At 42.1% G+C, this 25,169-nt stretch overlaps 1 protein-coding gene across 4 annotated transcripts in view; it reads right to left on the bottom strand.

Annotated features, from left to right (window-relative positions):
• LOC110510233 (dnaJ homolog subfamily C member 3) overlaps window positions 1–24,872 on the bottom strand; it is a 31,233-nt gene extending 6,361 nt beyond the window's left edge. For 2 of the 4 annotated variants that reach the window (XM_090226484.1, XM_036967343.2), the window contains exons 1-11: window positions 24,153–24,585; window positions 18,847–18,954; window positions 8,529–8,686; window positions 6,383–6,457; window positions 5,904–6,047; window positions 5,227–5,408; window positions 4,058–4,177; window positions 2,780–2,885; window positions 2,166–2,286; window positions 1,598–1,730; window positions 709–857 (exon numbers count right to left, since the gene is read on the bottom strand). In XM_090226484.1, the coding sequence (XP_090082610.1) occupies window positions 709–857; window positions 1,598–1,730; window positions 2,166–2,286; window positions 2,780–2,885; window positions 4,058–4,177; window positions 5,227–5,408; window positions 5,904–6,047; window positions 6,383–6,457; window positions 8,529–8,686; window positions 18,847–18,954; window positions 24,153–24,237 (1,381 nt within the window). In that variant the 5' untranslated portion in view covers window positions 24,238–24,585. Of the gene's footprint in view, window positions 1–437; window positions 522–708; window positions 858–1,597; window positions 1,731–2,165; window positions 2,287–2,779; window positions 2,886–4,057; window positions 4,178–5,226; window positions 5,409–5,903; window positions 6,048–6,382; window positions 6,458–8,528; window positions 8,687–18,846; window positions 18,955–23,695; window positions 23,841–24,152 lie in introns of those variants that run through there. The other 2 variants (XM_036967344.2, XM_036967346.2) reach the window with 2 other exon arrangements.
• Window positions 24,873–25,169: the final 297 nt, after the last annotated feature.

The following is a 25,169-nucleotide window of genomic DNA, read 5'->3' as shown; positions in this document are numbered from 1 at the left end:
ACCTTACGGCATGACGGTTACTGTGAAGAGACAGAATATATATATTTTGCATTGTATTATGTAGTACTAGTGGTGGAACTTGAAGTGGTAGTTGCCGCCGGACTCAAACAGGTTAAAGTGGAAGGGCCATCCCTGGCCACCCTGACCCCCTCCTCCACCCTGACCCCCTCCTCCACCCTGACCTCCTCCTCCACTCTGACCCCCTCCTCCACTCTGACCCCCTCCTCCACTCTGACCTCCTCCTCCACCCTGACCTCCTCCTCCACCCTGACCCCCTCCTCCACCCTGACCTCCTCCTCCACTCTGACCTCCTCCTCCACCCTGACCTCCTCCTCCACCCTGACCCCCTCCTCCACCCTGACCCCCTCCTCCACCCTGACCTCCTCCTCCACTCTGACCCCCTCCTCCACCCTGACCTCCTCCTCCACCCTGACCCCCTCCTCCACCCTGACCTCCTCCTCCACCCTGCAGGCTCACTGGGTCCAGGGATCAAACTTCAGAGTCAAACTTCTTACGCATTTCTACAGGGGAATGGAGAGACATGTGAATAAACAACAAGTTTATCCTGTTTCCGGCTCTGCTTTCAACACATTTTGATTGCTGAAAACTTGTGACAGGATGTCCTCATACTCCAAATAGGTCACAGCTTCCTAAATACAATCATACTAGGCTTGATCAACATTATCAGGTGCATATACATTACAGTACCTGGGTTGGTGAGCACCTTTTTTGCAGAGGTGATGTCATTGAACCGTTTCCCTGCCTTCCTCTTCTCCCAATCCACTCTGTACTTGTCAGGATGCCACTTTCTGGCCTGCTGCCTGTATGCATGGATTATTTCCTCTTTGTTGGCACTCCTGGAGAAAAATAACATAAAGGTCAAAGCTTGTTTGATTACAAGGAGTAAATGCATTCCAATTTCCCTGAAGTGATCACAGGAGGTTGGTGAAAAGAATAGCATAGAAATTACATAGCATAGAAACAATTTCAAAAGAATGAACTTTTCCCTTGTCCAATCGCTTGTAGATCACATAGAGACAGATCACATAGAGACAGATCACATATAGACAGATCACATATAGACAGATCACATATAGACAGATCACATAGAGACAGATCACATAGACAGATCACATAGACAGATCACATATAGACAGATCACATAGACAGATCACATATAGACAGATCACAGAGAGACAGATCACATAGAGACAGATCACATATAGACAGATCACAGAGACAGATCACAGAGACAGATCACATAGAGACAGATCACATAGAGACAGATCACATAGAGACAGATCACATATAGACAGATCACATATAGACAGATCACATAGAGACAGATCACATTTAGACAGATCACATATAGACAGATCACATAGAGACAGATCACATATAGACAGATCACATAGAGACAGATCACATAGAGACAGATCACATAGAGACAGATCACATAGAGACAGATCACATAGAGACAGATCACATAGAGACAGATCACATATAGACAGATCACATATAGACAGATCACATAGAGACAGGAATTATGTTTTGAAGAAGTATTTGAACACGGTTCCATTCTCTAGGTCGGACATACCTTTCGACACCTAGGATCTTATAATAGTCTTTCTTTGGGGTGAACTTGAGCAGTGCCTGGGCTCGCTTTAAACCATCCCTGATCTCATTGTTCTCCTTGTCAAACTCCATCGCTTCCTCGTAGTCTTCCACCGCTAAGGAGGGGTAAATAAAAAAAGGCAGAGAATTTGGCTGTGCAGTAATTAGGACTTACATTTAAATGTTTAGTCATTTAGCAGATGCTTTTATCCAGAGCAACTTACAGTTCAATTAATCTATGTGGTTGTCTCACCATTCATCAGGAGAGACAACCACATACTGTATCACAGTCAGAGTAAGTACATGTTTAGTAAGTAGCGATCAGTAAAGTCCGAGCTAGTCAGGGTGGAAAAAAAGTCAAGTGCAAGTGTCAGTTCAGGCTCCTGGCTATAAACACAGGGTTTACATGGCAGGTGTGGGAGTCCCTGAGCTACAACAATCCCACAAGTAAATAAAGCCAGAGTACTTGAGGGAGTTAAAAACAATGCGACAAATTGCTTTCATTCCATGTCATCGTTCCCTATGCTACAGTGACAGCATGGTGAAAGTACCTTCACCGTAGTCCCGGTTGAGGATGAAGGCCTCAGCTCTGTCTCGAAGGATGTTGATGTTGCGTGGATCTCTCTGGTGGGCTTCAGAGCAGATGTCTATTGCCTTAGCAGCCATCTTTTCCTGGTGGAGAATAATGGAGCAACGTACATATATAAAGCATTGTAACTGGGTGGTTCGAGCCCTGAATGCTGATTGGCTGACAGCCGTGGTATATCAGACATGTATTTTTACTGCTCTAATTATGTTGATAACCAGTTTATAATAGCAATAATGTTGCACCTCGGGGGTTTGTGACGGCTAAGGACTCCGTGTTGTGTCGTGCATAAGAACAGCCCTTAGCCGTGGTATATTGGCCATACTATATACCACACCATCTCGGGTCTTATTGCTTAATTATTAGTGGTTCCCAGTCCATTTGTAATTACTTAATCATTAAGTAATATACTTTTTAAAACGTTTTCGAAATCAGTAGCTGTGAAAGTAGTTCTGAGAATTTGATCACACTACCAATTAATTTCTGAATTTAGAACAGGCCAAGCTATTTCTATCAAATGACTATGGCTGAGGCTATGGCAACGGCACAATTCATCTGTTTCTATGTGATGGGACCCACCTTGACCAGGCAGAAGCAGATCCTCTCTTTTGCCTTATTGGTGTAGTAGGGGACATTAGGTTCTGTCTTCATCACTGACTCATAGTTGGATATGGCCATTTGATACCTGAGGACAAAATATTCAATAATACATTTTCATTTTAGGGCAAGAAGAATTAAACAATAGTCATAACTAAAATCAATCAAAGTGGATACAAATAGAATAAGTTTAGTGATAAAACTGTCAAAGAAACCTGAGAAGAAACCTAAAATATAAAACTGTCAAAGGAACAAAAAAGGACTGAAATATAAAACTCACATAGGGACTGACACACAAGTCCACATTTAGGGTGGCCCTATCGCCTGGGGCAAGTGAACTGAGCAGGAATTTGAGCTCTGACGATGCCCCGTTGCGTAGGTGTAAAAAATAACAAATACAATTTGTACTAGTGAAAACAACCAAACTGCAAAGAATTCCATTAGCCTTAAAGGGATACTTCGGGATTTTGGCAATAAGGCCCTTTATCTACTTACCCAGAGACAGATGAACTGATAGGCACCATTTTTATGTCTCTGTGTCCAGTATGAAGGGAGTTGGGACATATTTTTGCGAGCCAATGGTAACTAGCATTAGCACAATTACTGGAAGTCTATGGGTATCTAGCATTGGCTTGTGAAACTACCTCTAACTTTCGTCATACTGGAAACAGAGACATAAACATTGTTAAACTGATCTTTCTGGTTCTTCCCCATTCTTCAAGTGAAAGACAAACAATGTATGGCATTTATGGCAGTCGGGGAAGAGTTTCCTCAGATAAAAAGAACTCCAGTTTTGATCGTTCCTATTCCTCCCCTATGTGTAGGTGAAAGGCATAGAGCGTGTTGTACATTGAATGTCCAAAACATTAAGAACTTTCCATGACAGAATGACCAGGAGAGTGCTATGATCCCTTATTGATGTCACTTGTTAAATCCACTTCAATCAGTGTAGATGAAGGGGAGGAGACAGGTTTAAAGAAAGATTTCTAAGCCTTGAGACAATTGAGACATGGATTGTGTATGTGTGCCATTCAGAGGGTAAATGGGCAAGACAAAAGACCAGTGTACCGGTTAGAGTTTGTCAAGAACTGCAAGGCTACTGGGTTTTTCACGCTCAGCAGTTTCCCGTGTGTATCAAGAATGGTCCACCACCCAAAGGACATCTAAACAACTTGACACAACATTTTCGGGCAAGTGATCATACTCTTCAGGCAACCAAAAGACAACTGAAATGTTCACACTAGATGCAGTAGTACGGACCTCTCCTCCTTGATGTGCTCCTCGGCAGAGTCCAGCTGCTTGATGAGCTTCTTCACCTGTTTGAAGTGGGACAAACACTTCTTGTCATCCTGGTTCAGCTTCAGACACTCCCGGACGTGACTGCAGAAGGAGAGGAAAGAGATTTACACAATGTGTTTAAAAGTTTGGGGTCACTTAGAAATGTCCTTGTTTTTTTTAAAAGAAAAGCACATTTTTTGTCCATTGAAATAACATAAAATTGATCAGAAATACAGTGTCGACATTGTTAATGTTGTAAATGACTATTGTAGCTGGAAACGGCTAATTTTGTTTTGGAATATGACCTGATTATTATTATTTATCCCTGCTGGTAATCAATGAATGTTTCAACATCTTGGCCATGTTCTGTTATAATCTCCACCCGGCACAACCAGAAGAGGACTGGCCACCCCTCATAGCCTGGTTCCTCTCTAGGTTTCTTCCTAGGTTCTGGCCTTTTTAGGGAGTTTTTCCTAGCCACCGTACTTCTACACCTGCATTGCTTGCTGTTTGGGTTTTTAGGCTGGGTTTCTGTACAGCACTTTGAGATATCAGCTGATGTAAGAAGGCTTTATAAATACATTTGATTGATTGATTAAGGGTAAATGTCAAATTTCAGTAAAAAAAAAACAAACATTTGCAAACATTTCTAAAAACCTGTTTTTCCTTTGTCATTATGGGGTATTGTGTGTAGATTGATTTAAATGTTTTAAATTTAACCTTTATCTAACTGGGTAAGTCAGTTAAGAACAAATTCTTATTTACAATGACGGCCTACTGGCCGAACAGTGAGTTAACTGCCTTGTTCAGGAGCAGAACGACAGATTTTTATCTTGTCAGCTCGGGGATTCGATCCAGCAACCTTTCGGTTAACTAGTCCAACGCTCTAACCACTAAGCTACCTGCCGCCCCAAATTGATAAGGGGGAAAAAACAATTTAATACATTTTAGAATAAGGCTGTAACGTAACAAAATGTGGAAAAAGTCTAATGCACAAATGCACCGTTTTCAAAAGACACAGTGTGCATTCTTTACCAACTGTCAAACTTCAAGTGTCCCAAAACCTCTTCATTTATATGTATTTTCTTGATAAATGTGGGTGGTTGTTTGTTTAATCACTCTTCCCTATTACTAATTCCTAGTGAGCGTACCCTATTGACTCCTTGTTCTCCCCCAGGCTATAGTGCAGGGTACTGAGCTTGAGGAAGGCAGCACGGTTGTCATTCCTCAGCCAGGCGGTGGGAGTCAGGTCCTGGATGGCCTTCCTGGTGTTTCCCAGGTGGATGTAGCATTCAGCCCGGAGCTCCAGAGACTCAGGGTCCCAGGGGGACAGCTTTTGGAAAAAGGAAGGTAGGGTCAGTGGTGTGAATTTGACCTTTTTATAATTTGATACAAAGACTGTTGAAGTATAATACAGCACTGTTTGATGATGAAGGTATTGTTTAGGAAAATAGACCTTACTTTCCATCCTTCGACGAGGCCCTGTGTCTAACCTGTACCTCCACCACCAGGCCCAACAACTAGGCACTGTGGCGGAGCTAACCCCTACCTCCATGACCAGGCCCAATGCCTAGGTCAGCGCTAATCTGTACCTCCACCACCAGGCCCAACAACTAGGCACTGTGGCGGAGCTAACCCCTACCTCCATAACCAGGCCCAATGCCTAGGTCAGCGCTAATCTGTACCTCCACCACCAGGCCCAACGACTAGGCACTGTGGCGGAGCTAACCCCTACCTCCATGACCAGGCCCAATGCCTAGGTCAGCGCTAACCTGTACCTCCACCACCAGGCCCAACGACTAGGCACTGTGGCGGAGCTAACCCCTACCACTAAAACCCGATCCAACACATTGATGGTGGTCCTGTAGTCTCTTCTGTGGTGGGTCGCGTGGGCCTTTTCCTGCAGCTCCTCCAGCTCGTTGGCCCTCATCAGCTGGTGCCGCGCCTCATCCTGGTCAGGGGAGCGCTGCAGCTGAGGAGGAGAAAAATAAAAAAAAGGTCAAGTTTCTGAAGCAAATATAAATAAATACATAATAGCACACAACTCATATCAAGTTTCATATAACCCTTCAGATTTCCTTTACTTTGCCCACATCACATAACTGCAACTACAAAAGGATAATGAATGAGAAAATAAATGAACGGCAATATGAGACAGCAAGAGGATGTGATGGTATGAGCATTGGAAAAAATATACAGCGGTGAGATTTTGATTGACAGAAGGATAAGGTGCATCTAGACATAGAAAAAATATATTATTCTAGTAGTAGCATTCTAGTAGTTATATTTCTATGTATCAAGACTTACCACAGCCTGAAAGTTCTCCCGGGCCATCTGGGTGTTGCCCATCTTTAGGAAGATATTCCCCATCTGCAGTCTGGCCTGAAAACATGGAGAGGGGGAGAAATAGAGAGAAAAAGAGAGGTGGTAGTGGTAGTGGTGGTAGTAGAGGCAGTAGTAGTGGTAGTAGTGGTGGTAGAGGCAGTAGTAGTGGTAGTAGTGGTGGTAGTAGTAGTAGGGGTAGTGGTGGTAGTAGTAGTAGTAGTAGTGGTGGTAGAGGCAGTAGTAGTGGTAGTAGTAGTAGGGGTAGTAGTGGTAGTAGTAGTAGGGGTAGTGGTGGTAGTAGTAGTAGTGTTGGTAGTGGTAGTTGTAGTAGTAGTAGTAGTAGTGGTAGTAGTAGTGGTGGTAGTAGTGGTGGTGGTGGTAGTAGTGGCAGTGGTAGTAGTAGTGGCAGTAGTAGTAATAGTAGTGGCAGTAGTAGTAGTAGTGGCAGTAGTAGTAGTAGCGGCAGTAGTGGTAGTGGCAGTAGTAGTAGTAGTAGTAGTAGTAGTAGTAGTAGTAGTAGTAGTGGCAGTAGTAGTAGTAGTGGTAGTGGCAGTAGTAGTAGTAGTAGTAGTAGTAGTAGTAGTAGTAGTAGTGGTAGTGGCAGTAGTAGTAGTAGTAGTAGTAGTAGTAATAATGGTAGTGGCAGTGGTGGTAGTCGTAGTAATAGTAGTGGCAGTAGCAGTAGTAGTGGCAGTAGCAGTAGTAGTGGCAGTAGTGGTAGTAGTGGCAGTAGTAGTAGTAGTGGCAGTAGTAGTAGTAGTGGCAGTAGTAGTAGTAGTGACAGTAGTGGTAGTGGCAGTAGTAGTAGTAGTAGTGGTAGTAGTAGTAGTGGCAGTAGTAGTAATAGTAGTGGCAGTAGTAGTAGTAGTAGTGGCAGTAGCAGTAGTAGTAATAGTAGTGGCAGTAGTAGTAGTAGTAGTAGTAGTGGCAGTAGCAGTAGTAGTAATAGTAGTGGCAGTAGTAGTAGTAGTAGTGGCAGTAGTAGTAATAGTAGTGGCAGTAGTAGTAGTAGTGGCAGTAGTAGTAATAGTAGTGGCAGTAGTAGTAGTAGTGGCAGTAGTAGTAGTAGTAGTAGTGGCAGTAGTAGTAATAGTAGTAGTAGTAGTGGCAGTAGCAGTAATAGTAGTGGCAGTAGTAGTAGTAGTAGTAGTAGTGGCAGTAGTAGTAATAGTAGTGGCAGTAGTAGTAGTAGTGGCAGTAGTAGTAGTAGTGGCAGTAGTAGTAATAGTAGTGGCAGTAGTAGTAGTAGTGGCAGTAGTAGTAGTAGTAGTGGCAGTAGTAGTAGTAGTAGTAGTGGCAGTAGTAGTAGTAGTAGTAGTAGTTGTGGCAGTAGTAGTAGTAGTAGTAGTAGTGGCAGTAGTAGTAGTAGTAGTAGTAGTGGCAGTAGCAGTAGTAGTAGTAGTAGTAGTAGTAGTAGTAGTAGTAGTAGTGGCAGTAGTAGTAGTAGTAGTAGTAGTGGCAGTAGCAGTAGTAGTAGTAGTAGTAGTAGTAGTGGCAGTAGCAGTAGTAGTAGTAGTGGCAGTAGTAGTAGTAGTAGTAGTAGTGGCAGTAGTAGTAGTAGTAGTAGTAGGGGTAGTAGTAGTGGCAGTAGCAGTAGTAGTAGTAGTGGCAGTAGTAGTAGTAGTAGTAGTAGTGGCAGTAGCAGTAGTAGTAGTAGTGGCAGTAGTAGTAGTAGTAGTAGTGGCAGTAGTAGTAGTAGTAGTAGTAGTAGTGGCAGTAGTAGTAGTAGTAGTAGTGGCAGTAGTAGTAGTAGTAGTAGTAGTGGCAGTAGTAGTAGCAGTAGTAGTGGTAGTAGTAGTAATAGTAGTGGCAGTAGTAGTGGTAGTAGTAGTAATAGTAGTGGCAGTAGTAGTAGTAGTAGTAGTAGTGGCAGTAGTAGTAGTAGTAATAGTAGTGGCAGTAGTAGTAATAGTAGTGGCAGTAGTAGTAGTAGTAGTGGCAGTAGTAGTAGTAGTAGTAGTAAAGTAAGTCAGTGACAGACAGAAAGAGAAAGATAGATACAGGTAAAAAGGCAGAGATAGATGGAGAAAGAGCGTTAATAACAATACCACAACATTGTTGTCCATAACCGTGGCTTGTCATGAAACAGAGATTATGTTATTGTTGACAATTGTCCATGTCCACTCACAATGAGGTCATCTGGTTTGAGTCGGATAGCTCTGGTCAGGTCCGACAGGGCTGACTTGGACTTCCCCATTGCCAGAAACACAGCTGCCCGCTCATAGTAGGTCAGGTAGAGATGTTGGATCTTGATATGAACCATTTCATTGCAGGAGGAAATTGATCCTGCAGCAGGAAGATTTGAAAGGTCTATTTAATATTTAGAATCACGGCTAGGGAGCTGCTGTAAGTCATGTTTTACAGGTCTACTGGGAGTCAGTTCAAGTAGCCTATGTAGGCTACATGTGTCTCATGTGAATTCAAATAAATTGACAATATTTGTAAGGGGTAGAGGTATTTTTCATTAGGGATTTGTTTTTTTTTGTACAATTGGTTTATTATATGTTTTAGGCAAGCAATAGGCAAAATACATTAATACATGTCTCAGTCCCTGAGTGGTCCAGTGGGTACAGTCAGTGACAACGGCACACATATGTCAGGGTAGGCATGGGTTCGAATTCAAATCGGGCCCACTGCCCTTTTTGGAGGAACTAGTACTTTTCTAGTTACTTTCAGTGGGCTGTACTTGTACTCTTATGTAATTTCTGAAGGAAGTAACTTACCTTTTACTCCGATAGATTTTACCAAATCACTTCAGTTTCATAGATTTATATTATTATACCATTGCTGTCGGATGAAAACCATTTTTTATTTTTATACATGAATCGATACGATTGTCCAATATGTTTGTCTTGGGTTCTTAGCCAGAGACACTTTAATTATCTTCTGCCTTTCTAATACTATATTTCTGGAGTAAGATAAGTATTTATAAGATATAATTCTGCTCTAGAAATTGTGTTGTGGACAAGTGCAAATCAAATCCTTCACGACTGGACTAAAATGTCATCTGCTCGAGGGGGTACTCAACTGGCCTCTCCATCACGACGTCCCCTGAATGCCCATCTGCTAGTCGCGGCTCGCTAGCTGCTAGCCGTGGCCTGCTAGCTGTCTAGAGAACATTGGACTGTCAGCTGTATAGATCCACCTGCCAATTTCCTTGACCACTATACCTATTTTGCCAATTGGACTTGGATCCCTCTGCTACGCGGCACCCTACTAATCCATCACGACTGGTCTATCGACGCCACCGCACGCGGAGGCTAAAACAGACTTCCTCCATTGAGACGTCCCTCTAAGGCCCTTCCGCTAGCTTGTAGCCCCGACCTGCTAGCTGTCTGAATCACTGTCTCCAGCCAGCCCAACCACTCACTGGACCCCTATTGATCACCCGGCTACGCATGCATCTCCCTAATATCAATATGCCTTGTCCATTACTGTCCTGGTTAGAGATTCATGTCTTATTTCACTGTAGAGCCTCTAGCCCTGCTCAATATGCCCTAACCTACCATTTAGTTCCACCTCCCACATATGCAGTGACATCACCTGGTTTAAACATCTCTAGAGACAATATCTCTCTTATCATTACACAATGAACAGGTTTACCTCTACTGTATCCACATCCTACCATACCTTTGTCTGTATATTATGCCTTGAATCTATTCTATCGCGCCCAGAAACCTGCTCCTTTTACTCTCTCTTCTGAACGTAATAGACAACCAGTTCTGATAGCATTTAGCCGTACCCTTATCCTACTCCTCCTCTGTTTCTCTGGTGATGTAGAGGTTAATCCAGGCCCTGCAGTGCCTAGCTCCACTCATACTCCACAGGTGCTCTCATTTGTTGACTTCTGTAACCGTAAAAGCCTTGGTTTCATGCATGATATCATTAGAAGCCTACTCCCTAAGTTGTTTTATTCAGTGCTTTAGCACACTCTGCCAACCCGGATGTCCTAGCAGTATCTGAATCCTGGTTTAGGAAGACCACCAAAAACCCTGAAATTTCCATCCATAACTATAACATTTTCCGACAAGATAGAACTGCCAAAGGGGCGGATTGCAATCTACTGCAGAGATAGCCTGCAGAGTTCTGTCTTCCTATCCAGGCCTGTACCCAAACAATTCGAGCTTCTATTTTTAAAAATCCACCTTTCCAGAAACAAGTTTCTCACGGTTGCCACTTGCTATAGACCACCCTCTGCCCCCAGCTGTGCCCTGGACACCATATGTGAATTGATTGCCCAACCATCTAACTTCAGAACTTGTGCTGCTAGGTGACCTGTGACATGCTTAACACTCTGGGCCATCCTACAATCTAAGCTTGATGCACTCAATCTCACACAAATTATCAATGAACCCACCAGAAAACAACCCCAAATCTGTAAACACGTGCACCCTCATAGATATCATCCTAACCAACTTGCCCTCCAAATACACCTCTGCTGTTTTCAACCAAGATCACAGAAATCACTGCCTTATTGCCTGTATCCGTAATGGGTCTGCGGTCAAACGACCGCCCCTCATCACTGTCAAACGCTCCCTAAAACACTTTCAGCGAGCAGGCCTTTCTAATCAACCTGGCCCGGGTATCCTGAAAGGATATTGACCTCATCCCGTCAGTAGAGGATGCCTGGTTAATCTTTAAAAGTGCCTTCCTCACCATCTTAAATAAGCATGCCACATTGAAAAAATTTAGAACCAGGAACAGATATAGCCCTTGGTTCTCTCCAGACCTGACTGACCTCGACCAGCACAAAAACATCCTGTGGCATTCTGCATTAGCATCGAATAACCTCTGGGTTATGCAACTTTTCAGGGAAGTTAGGAACAAACATACACAGGCAGTTAGGAAAGCTAAGGCCAGCTTTTTCAAGCAGAAATGTGCATCCTGAAGCACAAACTCAAAAACGTTCTGGGATACAGTAAATTCCATGGAGAATAAGAGCACCTCCTCCCAGCTGCCCACTGCACTGAGGCTAGGAAACACTGTCACCACAGATAAATCCACTATAACTGAGAATTTCAATAAGCATTTTTCTACAGCTGGATATGCTTTCCACCTGGCTACCCCAACCCCAATCAACACCACCTAAAGCAACTCGCCCAAGCCTCCCGCATTTCTCCTTCACCCAAATCCAGATAGCTGATGTTCTGAAAGAGCGGCAAAATCTGGACCCTTACAAATCAGCAGGGCTAGACAATCTGGACCCCCTCTTTCTAAAATGATCTGCCGAAATTGTTGTAACCCCTATTACTAGCCAATTCAACCCCTCTTTCGTATCGTCTGAGATTCCCATAGATTGGAAAGCAGCTGCGGTCATCCCCCTCTTCAAAGGGGGAGACACTCGAGACCCAAACTGCTACAGACCTATATCTATCTTACCCTGCCTTTCTAAGGTCTTCGAAAGCCAAGTTAACAAACAGATTTCCGACCATTTCGAATCCCACCGTACCTTCTCCGCTATGCAATCTGGTTTCCGAGCTGGTCATGGGTGGACCTCAGCCACGCTCAAGGTCCTAAACGATATCATAACCGCCATCGATAAGAGACATTACTGTGCAGCAGTATTCATCGACCTGGCTAAGGCTTTCGACTCTGTCAATCACAAAATTCTTATTGGTAGACTCAACAGCCTTGGTTTCTCAAATGATTGCCTCACCTGTTTCACCAACTACTTCTCTGATAGAGTTCAGTGTGTCAAATCGGTCGGGTTGACTCTTTTCTTTGTATATATCAACGATGTCGCTCATGCTGCGTGAACGACACCGTTCTGTATACATCTGGCCCTTCTTTGGACACTGTGTTAACAAACCTCCAAACAAGCTTCAATTCCATACAACCCTCCTTCCGTGGCCTCCAACTGCTCTTAAACACTTGTAAAACTAAATGCATGCTCTTCAACCGATCGCAGCTCACACCTACCCGCCCGACTAGCATCACTACTCTGGACGGTTCTGACTTAGACTATGTGGACAACTACAAATACCTAGGTGGCTGTCTAGACTGTAAACATCCTTCCAGACTCATTGTAGCATTTCCAATCCAAAATTAAATCTAGAATCAGCTTCCTATTTCACAACAAAGCCTCCTTCACTCACATTGCCAAACATACCCTCGTAAAACTGACTATCCTACCGATCCTCGACTTCGGCGATGTCATTTACAAAATAGCCTCCAACACTCTATTCAACAAATTGGATCCAGTCTATCACAGTGCCATCCGTTTTGTCACCAAAGCCCCATATACCACCCACCACTGCGACCTGTATGCTCTCGTCGGCTGGCCCTCGCTACATATTCGTCGCCAGACCCACTGGCTCCAGGTCATCTATAAGTCTTTGCTAAGTAAAGCTCCGCCTTATCTCAGCTCACTGGTCACCATAACAACACCCACCCGTAGCACGCGCACCAGCAGGTATATCTCATTGGTCATCCCCAAAGCCAACACCTCTTTGGCTGCCTTTCCTTCCAGTTCTCTGCTGCTTTTGTTTAGAAGGGATACAGCTTTTGTCAAAAATGTACTTTTAGCAGTAGGTTAGGAGAATTAACGTAGCAGGTTAGGAGGAGTAGGTTAAGAAAAGGGTTAGGGTTAGTTGAAATACAACAAAAAACATGTTTTTACATCAATTTAATTCCATTGTGAAATGTCTGATTTACATACTATTAACATGATTGATAGTCACATTTCAGGATTGATCGTTTGACTGTTGTAACACTTACCTGCTCATTCTGATTTAAAAAATATAACGTCACACTTGGTGTATATATTTTTTTATGCATTCACCATCACAGGTACTTGAAATTATAGTGAAATGTATTGTCAATAATGCTATTGAAATTGTACAATTATTACAATGTCTCAAATACCATATAACTTTTCATGAAATTGTGCACATTTATAGATATTAAGTCAATTGAATTGAATGACCGTAACTGAACAGCCTATGGACTTAGTTTGACGTCAGTCTTCTTTGGAGAGTACCTGTGCTGGGGGACATCTGCTTTAATGATAAATTAATTTCAAATAAATTGCACAAACGGTAGATTATCGGTTTTCACACCTTTCATTATGTGACTATTTGATACGCTAATGGTAGCCTACAAAATGTAGCCTATAGGAATATAATGGAAATAACAAGGGGCCTATTGCAACCATCGATGGTGCTAGATTATCACCAGTTGATGTCTTGTTAAACCATCAATATGCACTAAATTCACCCCCACAGCTGATCTCAATGACAACTATTATTGTTCACCTCTACCACTCCCTAAAAGATTATGTCGGTGTTACCTTAGTCAGAGATCTGTATTTAATGGTGAGATGGTCATGTCCCAAAAAGCAGGTGACAAGCTTAGGTCTGCATATTAAGCCCATAGGAACGCAGATACTTGCAACCAAAGTCTTTCAAGATATGTTCGCCTTTTGGTTGGTACTTTCATCAGAACAATTTAGTCCTCTTTAGTCCTCTTTAACAGACTAAGGGCCATGTATTTATTTGATAAGCATTCTGTACAAAAAATGTTAAGTATTTCCTTGTTTACCACGGCAATTTACCCAACACTTTGTTGGAATGGAAATAATGTTGCTGTACTGTTATTTTATTTGTTTACCACTTGCCTGTTTTGCATGTTTTGCAGGCCGTCATTGAAAATAAGAATTTGTTCTTAACTGACTTGCCTAGTTAAATAAAGGCAAAAAAAAAAAATATATATATTTTGGTTTTAATACGTGTCACATATCAGTTTAAAAACAAAGTCAAAAACTAAATAAAAAATCATTGAGTTAATAAAGCCGCAAACATGGTCTCTTTTTTTCTTTCTTGAGTAAGGCATCTCCAAAATGCAGGTGTTTCAGCCCAGCTCAGTGCTTTCTGTGGTGGGGCATCAAGCGGAAAATCCGGAGTATAGGGGTTGGTAATCTTCTCTAGTTGCGCCATGATTGGCTCAGTGTTCTGTCAGTCATGGGGACACTACGTCACAGCCAAGTCTAAGGGTAGAGCTCGAAAAATTAAGGCCCTTTGGTGCTGCCATAGAGTTACATTAGAAGTGCCCATCCAAGACGTCAAATCACGTTATATCTACACTAGCTTTGGTTGGACTGATCATAATTTCAAAAATCTTAGCTAGGAGTCAGCATCATTAATCAAGTCAACAATCTACTGGCACATCCTTATTAATCCTTGTCATATGAAGATAATAATTAAGAGAAATTATAGATAAAACGTATCAGTGCTCATCGGCCATAAACATTACACAACAAGTTGGAAATCGCAAATTCAACAATGAGTGGTTTGGAAGGAATCAGTGGCTAACTGCAAGCATTGCAAAGAAATCACTTGCCTGCTATTCAGTGGAGAGGATGTGTGGTCCAAGTCTGGGTATAAGGGTCTCTTTTCCAAGCTTAAATTGATAAACATTCAACATTGGCCATGCTGTCAATGAAGCATGATTTGTGCCGTGTTCAAAACAACTGTAAACTCTGAACTGGGAAATCTGACTGCAGTGAGTTCAAGACAACTGGGAACTTGGGAAAAAGCGAGCTCTGACTGGGAAAATACCTTTTGAACGGTCATCCAACTCAGAATTCTAAAATCGGGAACACTGGCCTCTTTTTAGAGCTACGACCTGAAGATCACTGACGTCATCATGATTCCACCTTGTTTTTATTCTGAGTTTCCAGTTGTCTTGAAAGCACCAAAAATACAGAGAATGCCAGACTTTGATGACAAAGTTTGATGACAAAATTTGCCCACGAAGGACCGCCGCTCCAGCTTCCTGTTCAAGTGAGCACAGCACAACAAGGTGAGTCCAAACATGTATTCTATGCTGCTGCATAAATTATGTAATATGCCAGGAAGATAGTATTACTCTCTCCACTACAGTATACATAAGTGTATGTTGTGTAGTAAGCTGTTAGTAGCCCATGTGCCTCACCCTAATAATTTGGTCTAATTTCCCCTCTTCATTTTGCCCCTGCGAATACAGCTGTAAGTCGCTTGGGGTATGTCTCTATCAGTTTTGCACATCGAGAGACTGACATTTTTTCCCATTCCTCCTTGCAAAACAGCTCGAGCTCAGTGAGGTTGGATGGAGAGCATTTGTGAACAGCAGTTTTCAGTTCTTTCCACAGATTCTCGATTGGATTCAGGTCTGGACTTTGACTTGGCCATTCTAACACCTGGATATGTTTATTTTTGAACCATTCCATTGTAGATTTTGCTTTATGTTTTGGATCATTGTCTTGTTGGAAGACAAATCTCCGTCCCAGTCTCAGGTCTTTTGCAGACTCCATCAGGTTTTCTTCCAGAATGGTCCTGTATTTGGCTCCATCCATCTTCCCATCAATTTTAACCATCTTCCCTGTCCCTGCTGAAGAAAAGCAGGCCCAAACCATGATGCTGCCACCACCATGTTTGACAGTGGGGATGGTGTGTTCATGGAGATGAGCTGTGTTGCTTTTACGCCAAACATAACGTTTAGCATTGTTGCCAAAAAGTTCAATTTTGGTTTCATCTGACCAGAGCACCTTCTTCCACATGTTTGGTGTGTCTCCCAGGTGGCTTGTGGCAAACTTTAAACAACACTTTTTATGGATATCTTTAAGAAATGGCTTTCTTCTTGCCACTCTTCCATAAAGGCCAGATTTGTGCAATATACGACTGATTGTTGTCCTATGGACAGAGTCTCCCACCTCAGCTGTAGATCTCTGCAGTTCATCCAGAGTGATCATGGGCCTCCTGGCTGCATCTCTGATCAGTCTTCTCCTTGTATGAGCTGAAAGTTTAGAGGGACGGCCAGGTCTTGGTAGATTTGCAGTGGTCTGATACTCCTTCCATTTCAATATTATCGCTTGCACAGTGCTCCTTGGGATGTTTAAAGCTTGGGAAATCTTTTTGTATCCAAATCTGGCTTTAAACCTCTTCACAACAGTATCTCGGACCTGCCTGGTGTGTTCCTTGTTCTTCATGATGCTCTCTGCGCTTTTAACGGACCTCTGAGACTATCACAGTGCAGGTGCATTTACACAGAGACTTGATTACACACAGGTGGATTGTATTTGTCCTCATTAGTCATTTAGGATCATTCAGAGATCCTCACTGAACTTCTGGAGAGAGTTTGCTGCACTGAAAGTAAAGGGGCTGAATAATTTTGCACGCCCAATTTTTCAGTTTTTGAATTGTTAAAAAAGTTTGAAATATCCAATAAATGTCGTTCCACTTCATGATTGTGTCCCACTTATTGTTGATTCTTCACAAAAAAATACAGTTTTATATCTTTATGGAGTGATGGAGTCTGCAAAAGACCTGAGACTGGGACGGAGATTTGTCTTCCAACAAGACAATGATCCAAAACATAAAGCAAAATCTACAATGGAATGGTTCAAAAATAAACATATCCAGGTGTTAGAATGGCCAAGTCAAAGTCCAGACCTGAATCCAATCGAGAATCTGTGGAAAGAACTGAAAACTGCTGTTCACAAATGCTCTCCATCCAACCTCACTGAGCTCGAGCTGTTTTGCAAGGAGGAATGGGAAAAAATTTCAGTCTCTCGATGTGCAAAACTGATAGAGACATACCCCAAGCGACTTACAGCTGTAATCGCAGCAAAAGGTAGCGCTACAAAGTATTAACTTAAGGGGGCTGAATAATTTTGCACGCCCAATTTTTCAGTTTTTGATTTGTTAAAAAAGTTTGAAATATCCAATAAATGTCGTTCCACTTCATGATTGTGTCCCACTTGTTGTTGATTCTTCACAAAAAAATACAGTTTTATATCTTTATGTTTGAAGCCTGAAATGTGGCAAAAGGTCGCAAAGTTCAAGGGGGCCGAATACTTTCGCAAGGCACTGTACATGCTAAAATCACCACTGGTGTCTGCTATGGTCATTTCTTATAAAGAAAAAATATATTTGAAATGTGTAACTACATCAAGTCAATCTGGAGAATGCGTTATCTGTGCCAGAACGGCTTGGGCCGGAATCAAACCCATACCGACAAGGTAGGCCTATATGTGCATGCTGAAGGCAGTGGTCCTAACTGCTAGACTAGACCATCCCAGGACAATGATTGAACTACATTTTGACAGTTCATTTACAACCTTAGGATACACTAGACACGTATGTCGTAGCCTAGTGGAGACCAATAACTATCTTGTCTTATTGAGCTGTATAAAACAACAGTTGCTGATATGTACGGCTGCATTTCAGATACATGTGTGAACCACCGGCTCGATTCAGTCTTACAGTATGTAGCAAAATTTGAAATTTTATTTTTTTACATTAGATAAAGTAGAGACTCAGAGCTAGAAAATGGTATATCATACACTACAGCTGAGGAACAATGGGAAAGTCATTCTGCTTTGAAAGTTGATAAACTTGTAAGCCAACTTTTGAGTAAAGGGCCGTTCTATGTTTTGGTAAACCTAATGGAGAACTCTTTGTCTACACCCATTCAGCATCGTTCACACCCTCTTAAGCCTCAGCACCACCCATCTCTTTAAGGATTCACATGTGAGGCCCTGTACTAAACAACCAAAGATGTCAAGAATAAACATTGATTTATACTAAGTCTATTATACCCTCCATCTACCATCTCAGCCAATCACGGCTAGCGGCTAGCGGGAAGGTTCCTCCCTTTTTCCGTGGCTAAACCAACTAGGCTCCTAATTTAACCATTTTATTTGTATTTACAGACGACATACAAGTTTCTTATTAAGGCACATAAAAGTTAACACGTTCCAAAAGGAGTTTCTGTGAGAAAAAAAACGCAATTTGATTTAAAAAAAATACGTTTATGTTCAACTGCCTCTCCTGTGAGGTAGTGATGCGCGACATACGCCTAGTTTCCTGAAACGAGTCACATTTTTGTAAATTTGAAGTTGCAGTAATAGGACCTAGTCCTATAGCATTTGTGGGAGCAAGAGAGAACATTATTTTAAGATAGCGAATCCTGATCCCAATGACTCGACTGCCCCCGAAATAGAGAGAAAGAGAACTGCTCATTTGAATTTCCAGATGCACGGGGAAAATTCTCCTCACACAAAAGAGTGATAAAATGAAGATCCAACATCTGTAGTTTTAAGTCTCCCTCTGAGGGAAGGCATAGGGTTAAACACAGTAGGTTATCACATAGTTTATATCTAGCTATTTTCATGTAGCTATATTGATTATATGGCTATCCATCAACTGAAAGTGTGTGGGTTTAAATGTTCAATGTGTTTATCTAAGTGAATAGATGAAAGAGTGAAGGGAGAAAGACATCAGAAAGGGATCCATGAAAAAGTCGATGTACAATGATCCATCCTCTGGAAAGACTTACGCAATGCGGTAGCAGCCCGATTTATTTTTGAGAGAGCGTACAGACGGAGGGAGAGAGGCACAAACAGACTACAAGCAGACATCTAAAAGATGTTGGAGCTGTGATGACGTGTGTCTGATTGGTAACCTTACCCACTGCAGAGTGGTAGTGGGACAGGGCCCCAGCAAGTTGACCAGATTCCAACAGTTTACGGCCCATCTCACGGTGTTTCTCAATCTCCACGTTATCCCCCGAGACACCTGAAACACAATAGTTTGTGTGAGCCTCTTTGGAAGCCCACAAAGCAACACATATAGCTAGCTCAGCTAACCACATAGAAACAGACTTTAATGCAGGAAACAGTGTGTGTTCTGGAGATCTGTTGCCATTTTAACTGTCGACATGCATTCCTCCCTCCAGATGTAAATCAAGGGCTTTGTTTGTAAAGGGAATATTCAAAAGACAAGTTTGAAAACCAGCAATACCCAAAGGGTTTGGGTAAAGTTAGTAGCAAGCAATGAGGGCACACAGCTAGCTTTGGGACACAACATCGGGAGTCTGTGTATTGGTTTGACTCGCCGAGTTCTGCATCGTTCTGGTGTGTGGCAACGGAAAATAACCCTACCAAAACACACCCAGCTTCACCAAAAAAAAAACATTTCCTCTCAACAAAAGCATATGTATAATCTCTAGAAACTCTACTTGCCAGAAGTAAAGTGAAATGTGTCCCTCGCTATCAAATAAACATTTGAATACAACTTTTGTCCAAACCACATTCCTGCTGTCTAAACAAAGGTAGGAAGTCTCGTCTCACTGTAGGTGTGGTTCGGAGAAAACTTGGATTCTGACGTTTATTTGATAGCGAGATTATACATATGCTTTTGTTGACAGGACATTTTTTGGTGCAGACGGCTATATTGTGGTATGGTTATTTTCAGTGGTGTAAAGTACTTCAGTAAAAATCTTTAAAGTACTACTTCAGTACTTTACTGTTTATATTTTTGAAAACATATACTTCACTGCATTTTTAAAGACAATAATGTACTTTTTACGCCATTCTTTTTCCCTGACAACCAAAAGTACTTGTTACATTTTGAATGCTTAGCAGGACAGGAAAATTGTGAAAGTCACGCACTTATCAAGAGAACATCCCTGTTCATCCCTACTGCCTCCGATCTGGCAGACTCACTAACAGGGTTGTCATGTCTAGCTAAATTTTGAGACGAATGACCACTCAAAACCCACCTAAAAAGCCTGAAAACTAGACCAAATCAACAAAAAAAATCACAGCAAGAGTTGCCATATTTATACAATAAACTCCTTTTCGTTATTAAGAAGGAATATATAACAATGTTAGAAGCAAAATGTGGATTTAATTAAAATAATTATTGCTGGCTATGAGATGAAGATAAAAGATAAAAGATACTTTGCCCTTATTAATTCTTAAAAGTCTGTTTTAAGATAGCTAATTGATCCATAGTATGACTTGTTTGATTTGAATTTTAGGACCCCTTAAAGAATAAATATATATATATATATATATATATATATATATATATATATATATATATATATATATGCAGTACCAGCAAGCAAAGTAGTGTGACAAAAAACAACAAGAGTTACACAAAAATAAACATACAGTCAATAACACAATAGATTTAAGTAGAGATACTGGGGTGCAAAAGAGCAAGAGGGTAAGTAATAATATGGGGATGAGGTAGTTGGGTGGGCTATTTACAGATTGGCTGTGTGCAGGTACAGTGATCAGTAAGCTGCTCTTACAGCTGATGCTTAAAGTTAGAGGGGGAGATAGAAGTCTCCAGCTTCAGAGATTTTTGCAATTCAGTCCAGCCATTGGCAGCAGAGAACTGGAAGGAAAGGCGGCCAAATTAAGTGTTGGCTTTGGAGATGACCAGCGCACTTTACCTGCTGGAGTGCGTGCTACGGGTGGGTGTTGCTATGGTGACCAGTGAGTTGAGATAAGGCGGGGCATTACCTAGCAAAGACTTATAGATGACCTGGAGCCAGTGGGTTTGGCGACGGATATGTAGTGAGGGCCAGCCAACGAGAGCATACAGGTCGTAGTGGTGGGTAGTATATGGGGCTTTGGTGACAAAACGGATGGCACTGTGATAGACTGTATCCAGCTTGTTGAGTAGAGTGTTGGAGGCTATTTTGTAAATGACATCGCCGAAGTCAAGGATCAGTAGGATAGTCAGTTTTACTATGGTATTGTGACAAAAACCGAAAAGGATCGGCACACTCCCTCTACATGGGAAGACAACTCTGCTACAGGATATCCAGGGGACCTCATGGAACCATGGACTACACCTACTGATACTGGACACCAGGGGGAGACAAAGGAGACACCAATCATAGACTTCTCTCAGGTGAGACTTGAAAAACCACCCCCAACAGTGGAAACAACCAGCTGGTATCACCAAGTGGAATCTACTTATCAGAACACGGAAGCAGAGCTATGGGCGTCAGTATCTGTGAATTAGACTTAGAAGGGTGAATCAGAATGATGTAATAAGAGAGCTACGAGTGCGCAGTCTAACAGAGCTAACATTGTGCAGTGTGGTCCAGCACTTTGCGTACTTCCCCCGTAAAAAAGTATATAAAGAGAGTAAAACTCATAAGGAGGCATGAATCTCACTGACATATGAGACAGACTTCATATGGAGAATCATCATAGGTAAATGTACTATTGCACTATACTCTGTTTGACAGACTTAAACAATATTCAAGAACTGGTTAAATTTTGCTTAAGTATTCATTGGATCACTAACTGCCTGGTTAAGCTCTGTGAACCCGAAACTGAGTCTCTGAAACACAGGGGTCCAGACACCTCTTGATCACAGACAAAGCGGCACTCGCACAGTGACACATCAGGTCCAGAAGTGATTAACAATTTAAAGAAACGGCCAAATACCAGTCATAGTAATATTGAGTCTATACACAGAGTTGGAAGTGAATAGTGGTAAGGGATTGGAATTCAGAATCTAGTATTATTACGGAGAGAATATCAATCACGGGAAAGTGACCAAGGGGCGGACCATTTAAGGTAATTTAACTATTTTTGCTATTTAGTCAATATTTTTAAAAGTGTTAACGCATTTAAAGTTTTGCAATAATATCTGGCATAGCTTAAAGCATTAATTAAGGATTGATTGAGCATTATTGTTGTATTGAGAAACTGTATAACCATTGAATTGTAATGATGTGTATAAGACAAAAAACAGAGTGACTTAATAAAAGCTTGAAACTTTGACAACTAGGCCAGATTAACGGTCTGGAGAGAATGCATTTAGTTTTACTAGCATTTAAAAGCAGTTGGAGGCCACGGAAGGAGTGTTGTATGGCATTGAAGCTTGTTTGGAGGTTTGTTAGCACAGTGTCCAAAGAAGGGCCAGAAGTATACAGAATGGTGTCGTCTGCGTAGAGGTGGAACTGAGAATCAGCAGCAGCAAAAGTGACATCATTGATATATACAGAGAAAAGAGTCAGCCTGAGAATTAAACCCTGTGGCACCCCCATAGAGACTGCCAGAGGTCCGGACCTAGGCCCTCCGATTTGACACACTGAACTCTATCTGATAATTAGTCGGTGAACCAGGCGAGGCAGTCATTTGACAAGACAATTGACAGTCCCACAAACCCAAAACAGATGGGATGGCGTATCTCTGCAGAATGCTGTGGTAGCCATGCTGGTTAAGTGTGCATTGAATTCTAAATAAATCACTGACAGTGTCACCAGCAAAGCACCCCCACACCATCACACCTCCTTCTCCATACTTCATTGGGAACTACACATGCGGAGATCATCCACTCACCTACTCTGCATCTCACATAGACACGGCGGTTGGAAACAGAAATCTCCAATTTGGACTCCAGATCAAAGAACAAATTTCCACCGATCTAATAACCATTGCTCATTTTTCTTGGCCCAAGCAAGTCTCTTCTTGTTATTGGTGAGCTAACTCTGGGTCTTCCTTTCCTGTGGCAGTCCTCATGACAGCCAGGTAACTCTAATGAACTGATCCTCTGCAGTAGAGCTAACTCTGGGTCTTCCTTTCCTGTGGCGGCCTCATGACAGCCAGTTTCATCATAGCGCTTGATGGTTTTTGCGACTGCACTTGGAAGAAACTTTTAAAGTCCTTGAAATTTTCCAGATTGACTGACCTACATGTCTTAAAGTAACGCTAGACTGTCATTTATCGTTGCTTATTTGAGCTGTTCTTGCCATAATATTCTTGCCATAATATGGACTAATACCAAATAGGGCTTTCTTCTGTATACCAGCCCTACCTTGTCACAACACAACGGATTGTCTTTCCTACCCTACCAGCTAACGATGTCATTCTTCTGTGAGCTGCTCCATGCCGCAAACTTTTGCTGGCTGCAGGCGATATTCCGCTGAAACAGGGCTGTGTGCTGCACTCATGTGAATATATTTCACCTGCTTTTTGATTCTGTAGGCGACTTTTGTGTATGATCTCTATTGTACTACATAATTAATAAGTAGTAAACCTCCACTACACTACTTTGATACGCAACAGAAGGGTTTAAGAAGTGAGTATAGGCAATGCCCACTGAAAAAAAATGGGTATAAGGGTGTATAACTACTTATAGCTTCCACCACACCACTGGCCCTTTGTTATTTACACAAAGTGCACTCTCCTCCGTCATTGCGCTGGTATTATGGTTGCTGTCAGTGTTGCCAACTTAGCGACTTTGTCACTATATTTAGCGAGTATTCAGACCCCTCTAGCGACACATTTTCAAAAAAAGTTACTAGCGACAAATCTAGAGACCTTTTCTGGTGTTATTGGAGACTTTTGGAGACTGATGTGAAAGCATGTATCGTTCTTACTCTTCTCAGCGAGCAGAGGGTGCTGCCGTGGGCCCCACCCGTCCCAAAGCACTCACAGGTGGCCCAGTCCCAGAAGAAAGTTCATTTGTAGTTCTAAACATATTTAGGGTGTTTTTTACTCACTTTCTGTTTCTCCCACGACCTTACTCCTCTCTCCTACAGAGTCCATCACAATTACATGGCCAATTCAGCAAATTAGGCGATGAAGTCGTTTAGCAACTTCTAGCGACTTTTAGGACTGCCAATAGCTACTTTCCTTACTGATGAGTTGGCAACACTGTCCGTTCAGTATCACGAGCCTGGTCCAATAGGTAGGATCGCTACTGCGCAAACAGGTCTTCCATTAACTAATAGTGAGCGCGCAACTTTACAGCAAAGTTTGAGGTTATTTTTTAATTAAAGTAACGGCCTAATGTTACGAGTAATATAGAAATCCCACGTTTCAATAGGCATTAAGAACATTGTTAAAGAAAGGAGTGAATATATTTGACCTGGGCCCCGAGTCCATACAAGACCGAGTAAAAATCTATCCGACACAGAGTTAAGACCGAGACACTCAATACTGCTGGTCTTGTCTTACCGTCCAACTGGAAGTCCAGAATGACACAGAGCAGTGAAAAGTAAAATTGGACCCAGCTGAGACCTTTCCATCGACCCGGCTTCATTGTTCAAGGTACTTCACTTCTCCACGTTTCTGTAGTGATGGGACGATTGACACCTGAGCTCCGATGCCAATAGATCCAGTTTTCAAAACACTAACGTTACAATACGACAACGTATTGATAGTGAAGTTATGTTTGATACCGGAGCTCCGAGGCATGCGTCGAAATCGCTAAGCAGTTTATTTCATAGCAGTGTGCTGATGCATGTATCTGCTTTATCAGAAGTACGTTATAAAATACCAAAGTTTCGTTTCGTCAAACCAATTAGGTGGTGGTTCGGTATTGGTTTCGGTAGAAGACAAGGCTACACAATATTTTTGACAACCAGATGTCACTAGTGCAGTGATTCTCAACTGGGGGGTCGCGACCCCCATGGGGGTCATGGGATAATAATAATGCCACAAAGAACGTTTACATATATCGCGCATTACTCATCTCATATGTATATACTGTATCCTTCACTAACTATTCTTTACAATCTGTTGCATCTTAGCCGCTCTGTCACTGCTTTAAACATTATTTTGAAAAGGGAACCACCGCACCGAAACTTTCATTTTGAAAGAATACCGCCGCACCACTATTGTTGCTGACTTAACACATCCAGTGCGTCCGTCCGCAGTGGTGAAATGACAAGCTATGTTCGGACTCCGAGGCTTTTCGCGCTGCACTCACTCACTGACCAATACAATAATGTTCTCGACACACACACACACACACACACACACACACACACACACACACACACAATGAAATTACAGATTTCGACACACACACACACATTTCGCTACACCCGCAACCACATCTGCTAAATATGTGTATGTGACCAGTAAACATTTGGTTTGACACATTGATCCAATTTTTAAAAAAATCATTCTGTAACATTGTTTTGTTTTAAATGTGACACGTCCAATCAGATAATACAGCTCTTCTTCTGA

The sequence above is a fragment of the Oncorhynchus mykiss genome, chromosome 29 (genome assembly GCF_057628025.1).
Source record: "Oncorhynchus mykiss isolate SJ-2025 chromosome 29, ASM5762802v1, whole genome shotgun sequence".
In the NCBI taxonomy this organism is placed as follows: Eukaryota; Metazoa; Chordata; class Actinopteri; order Salmoniformes; family Salmonidae; genus Oncorhynchus; species Oncorhynchus mykiss.
The sequence above is the reverse complement of the archived record's forward strand: the minus strand, read 5'-3'. Positions and strand labels throughout refer to the sequence as shown.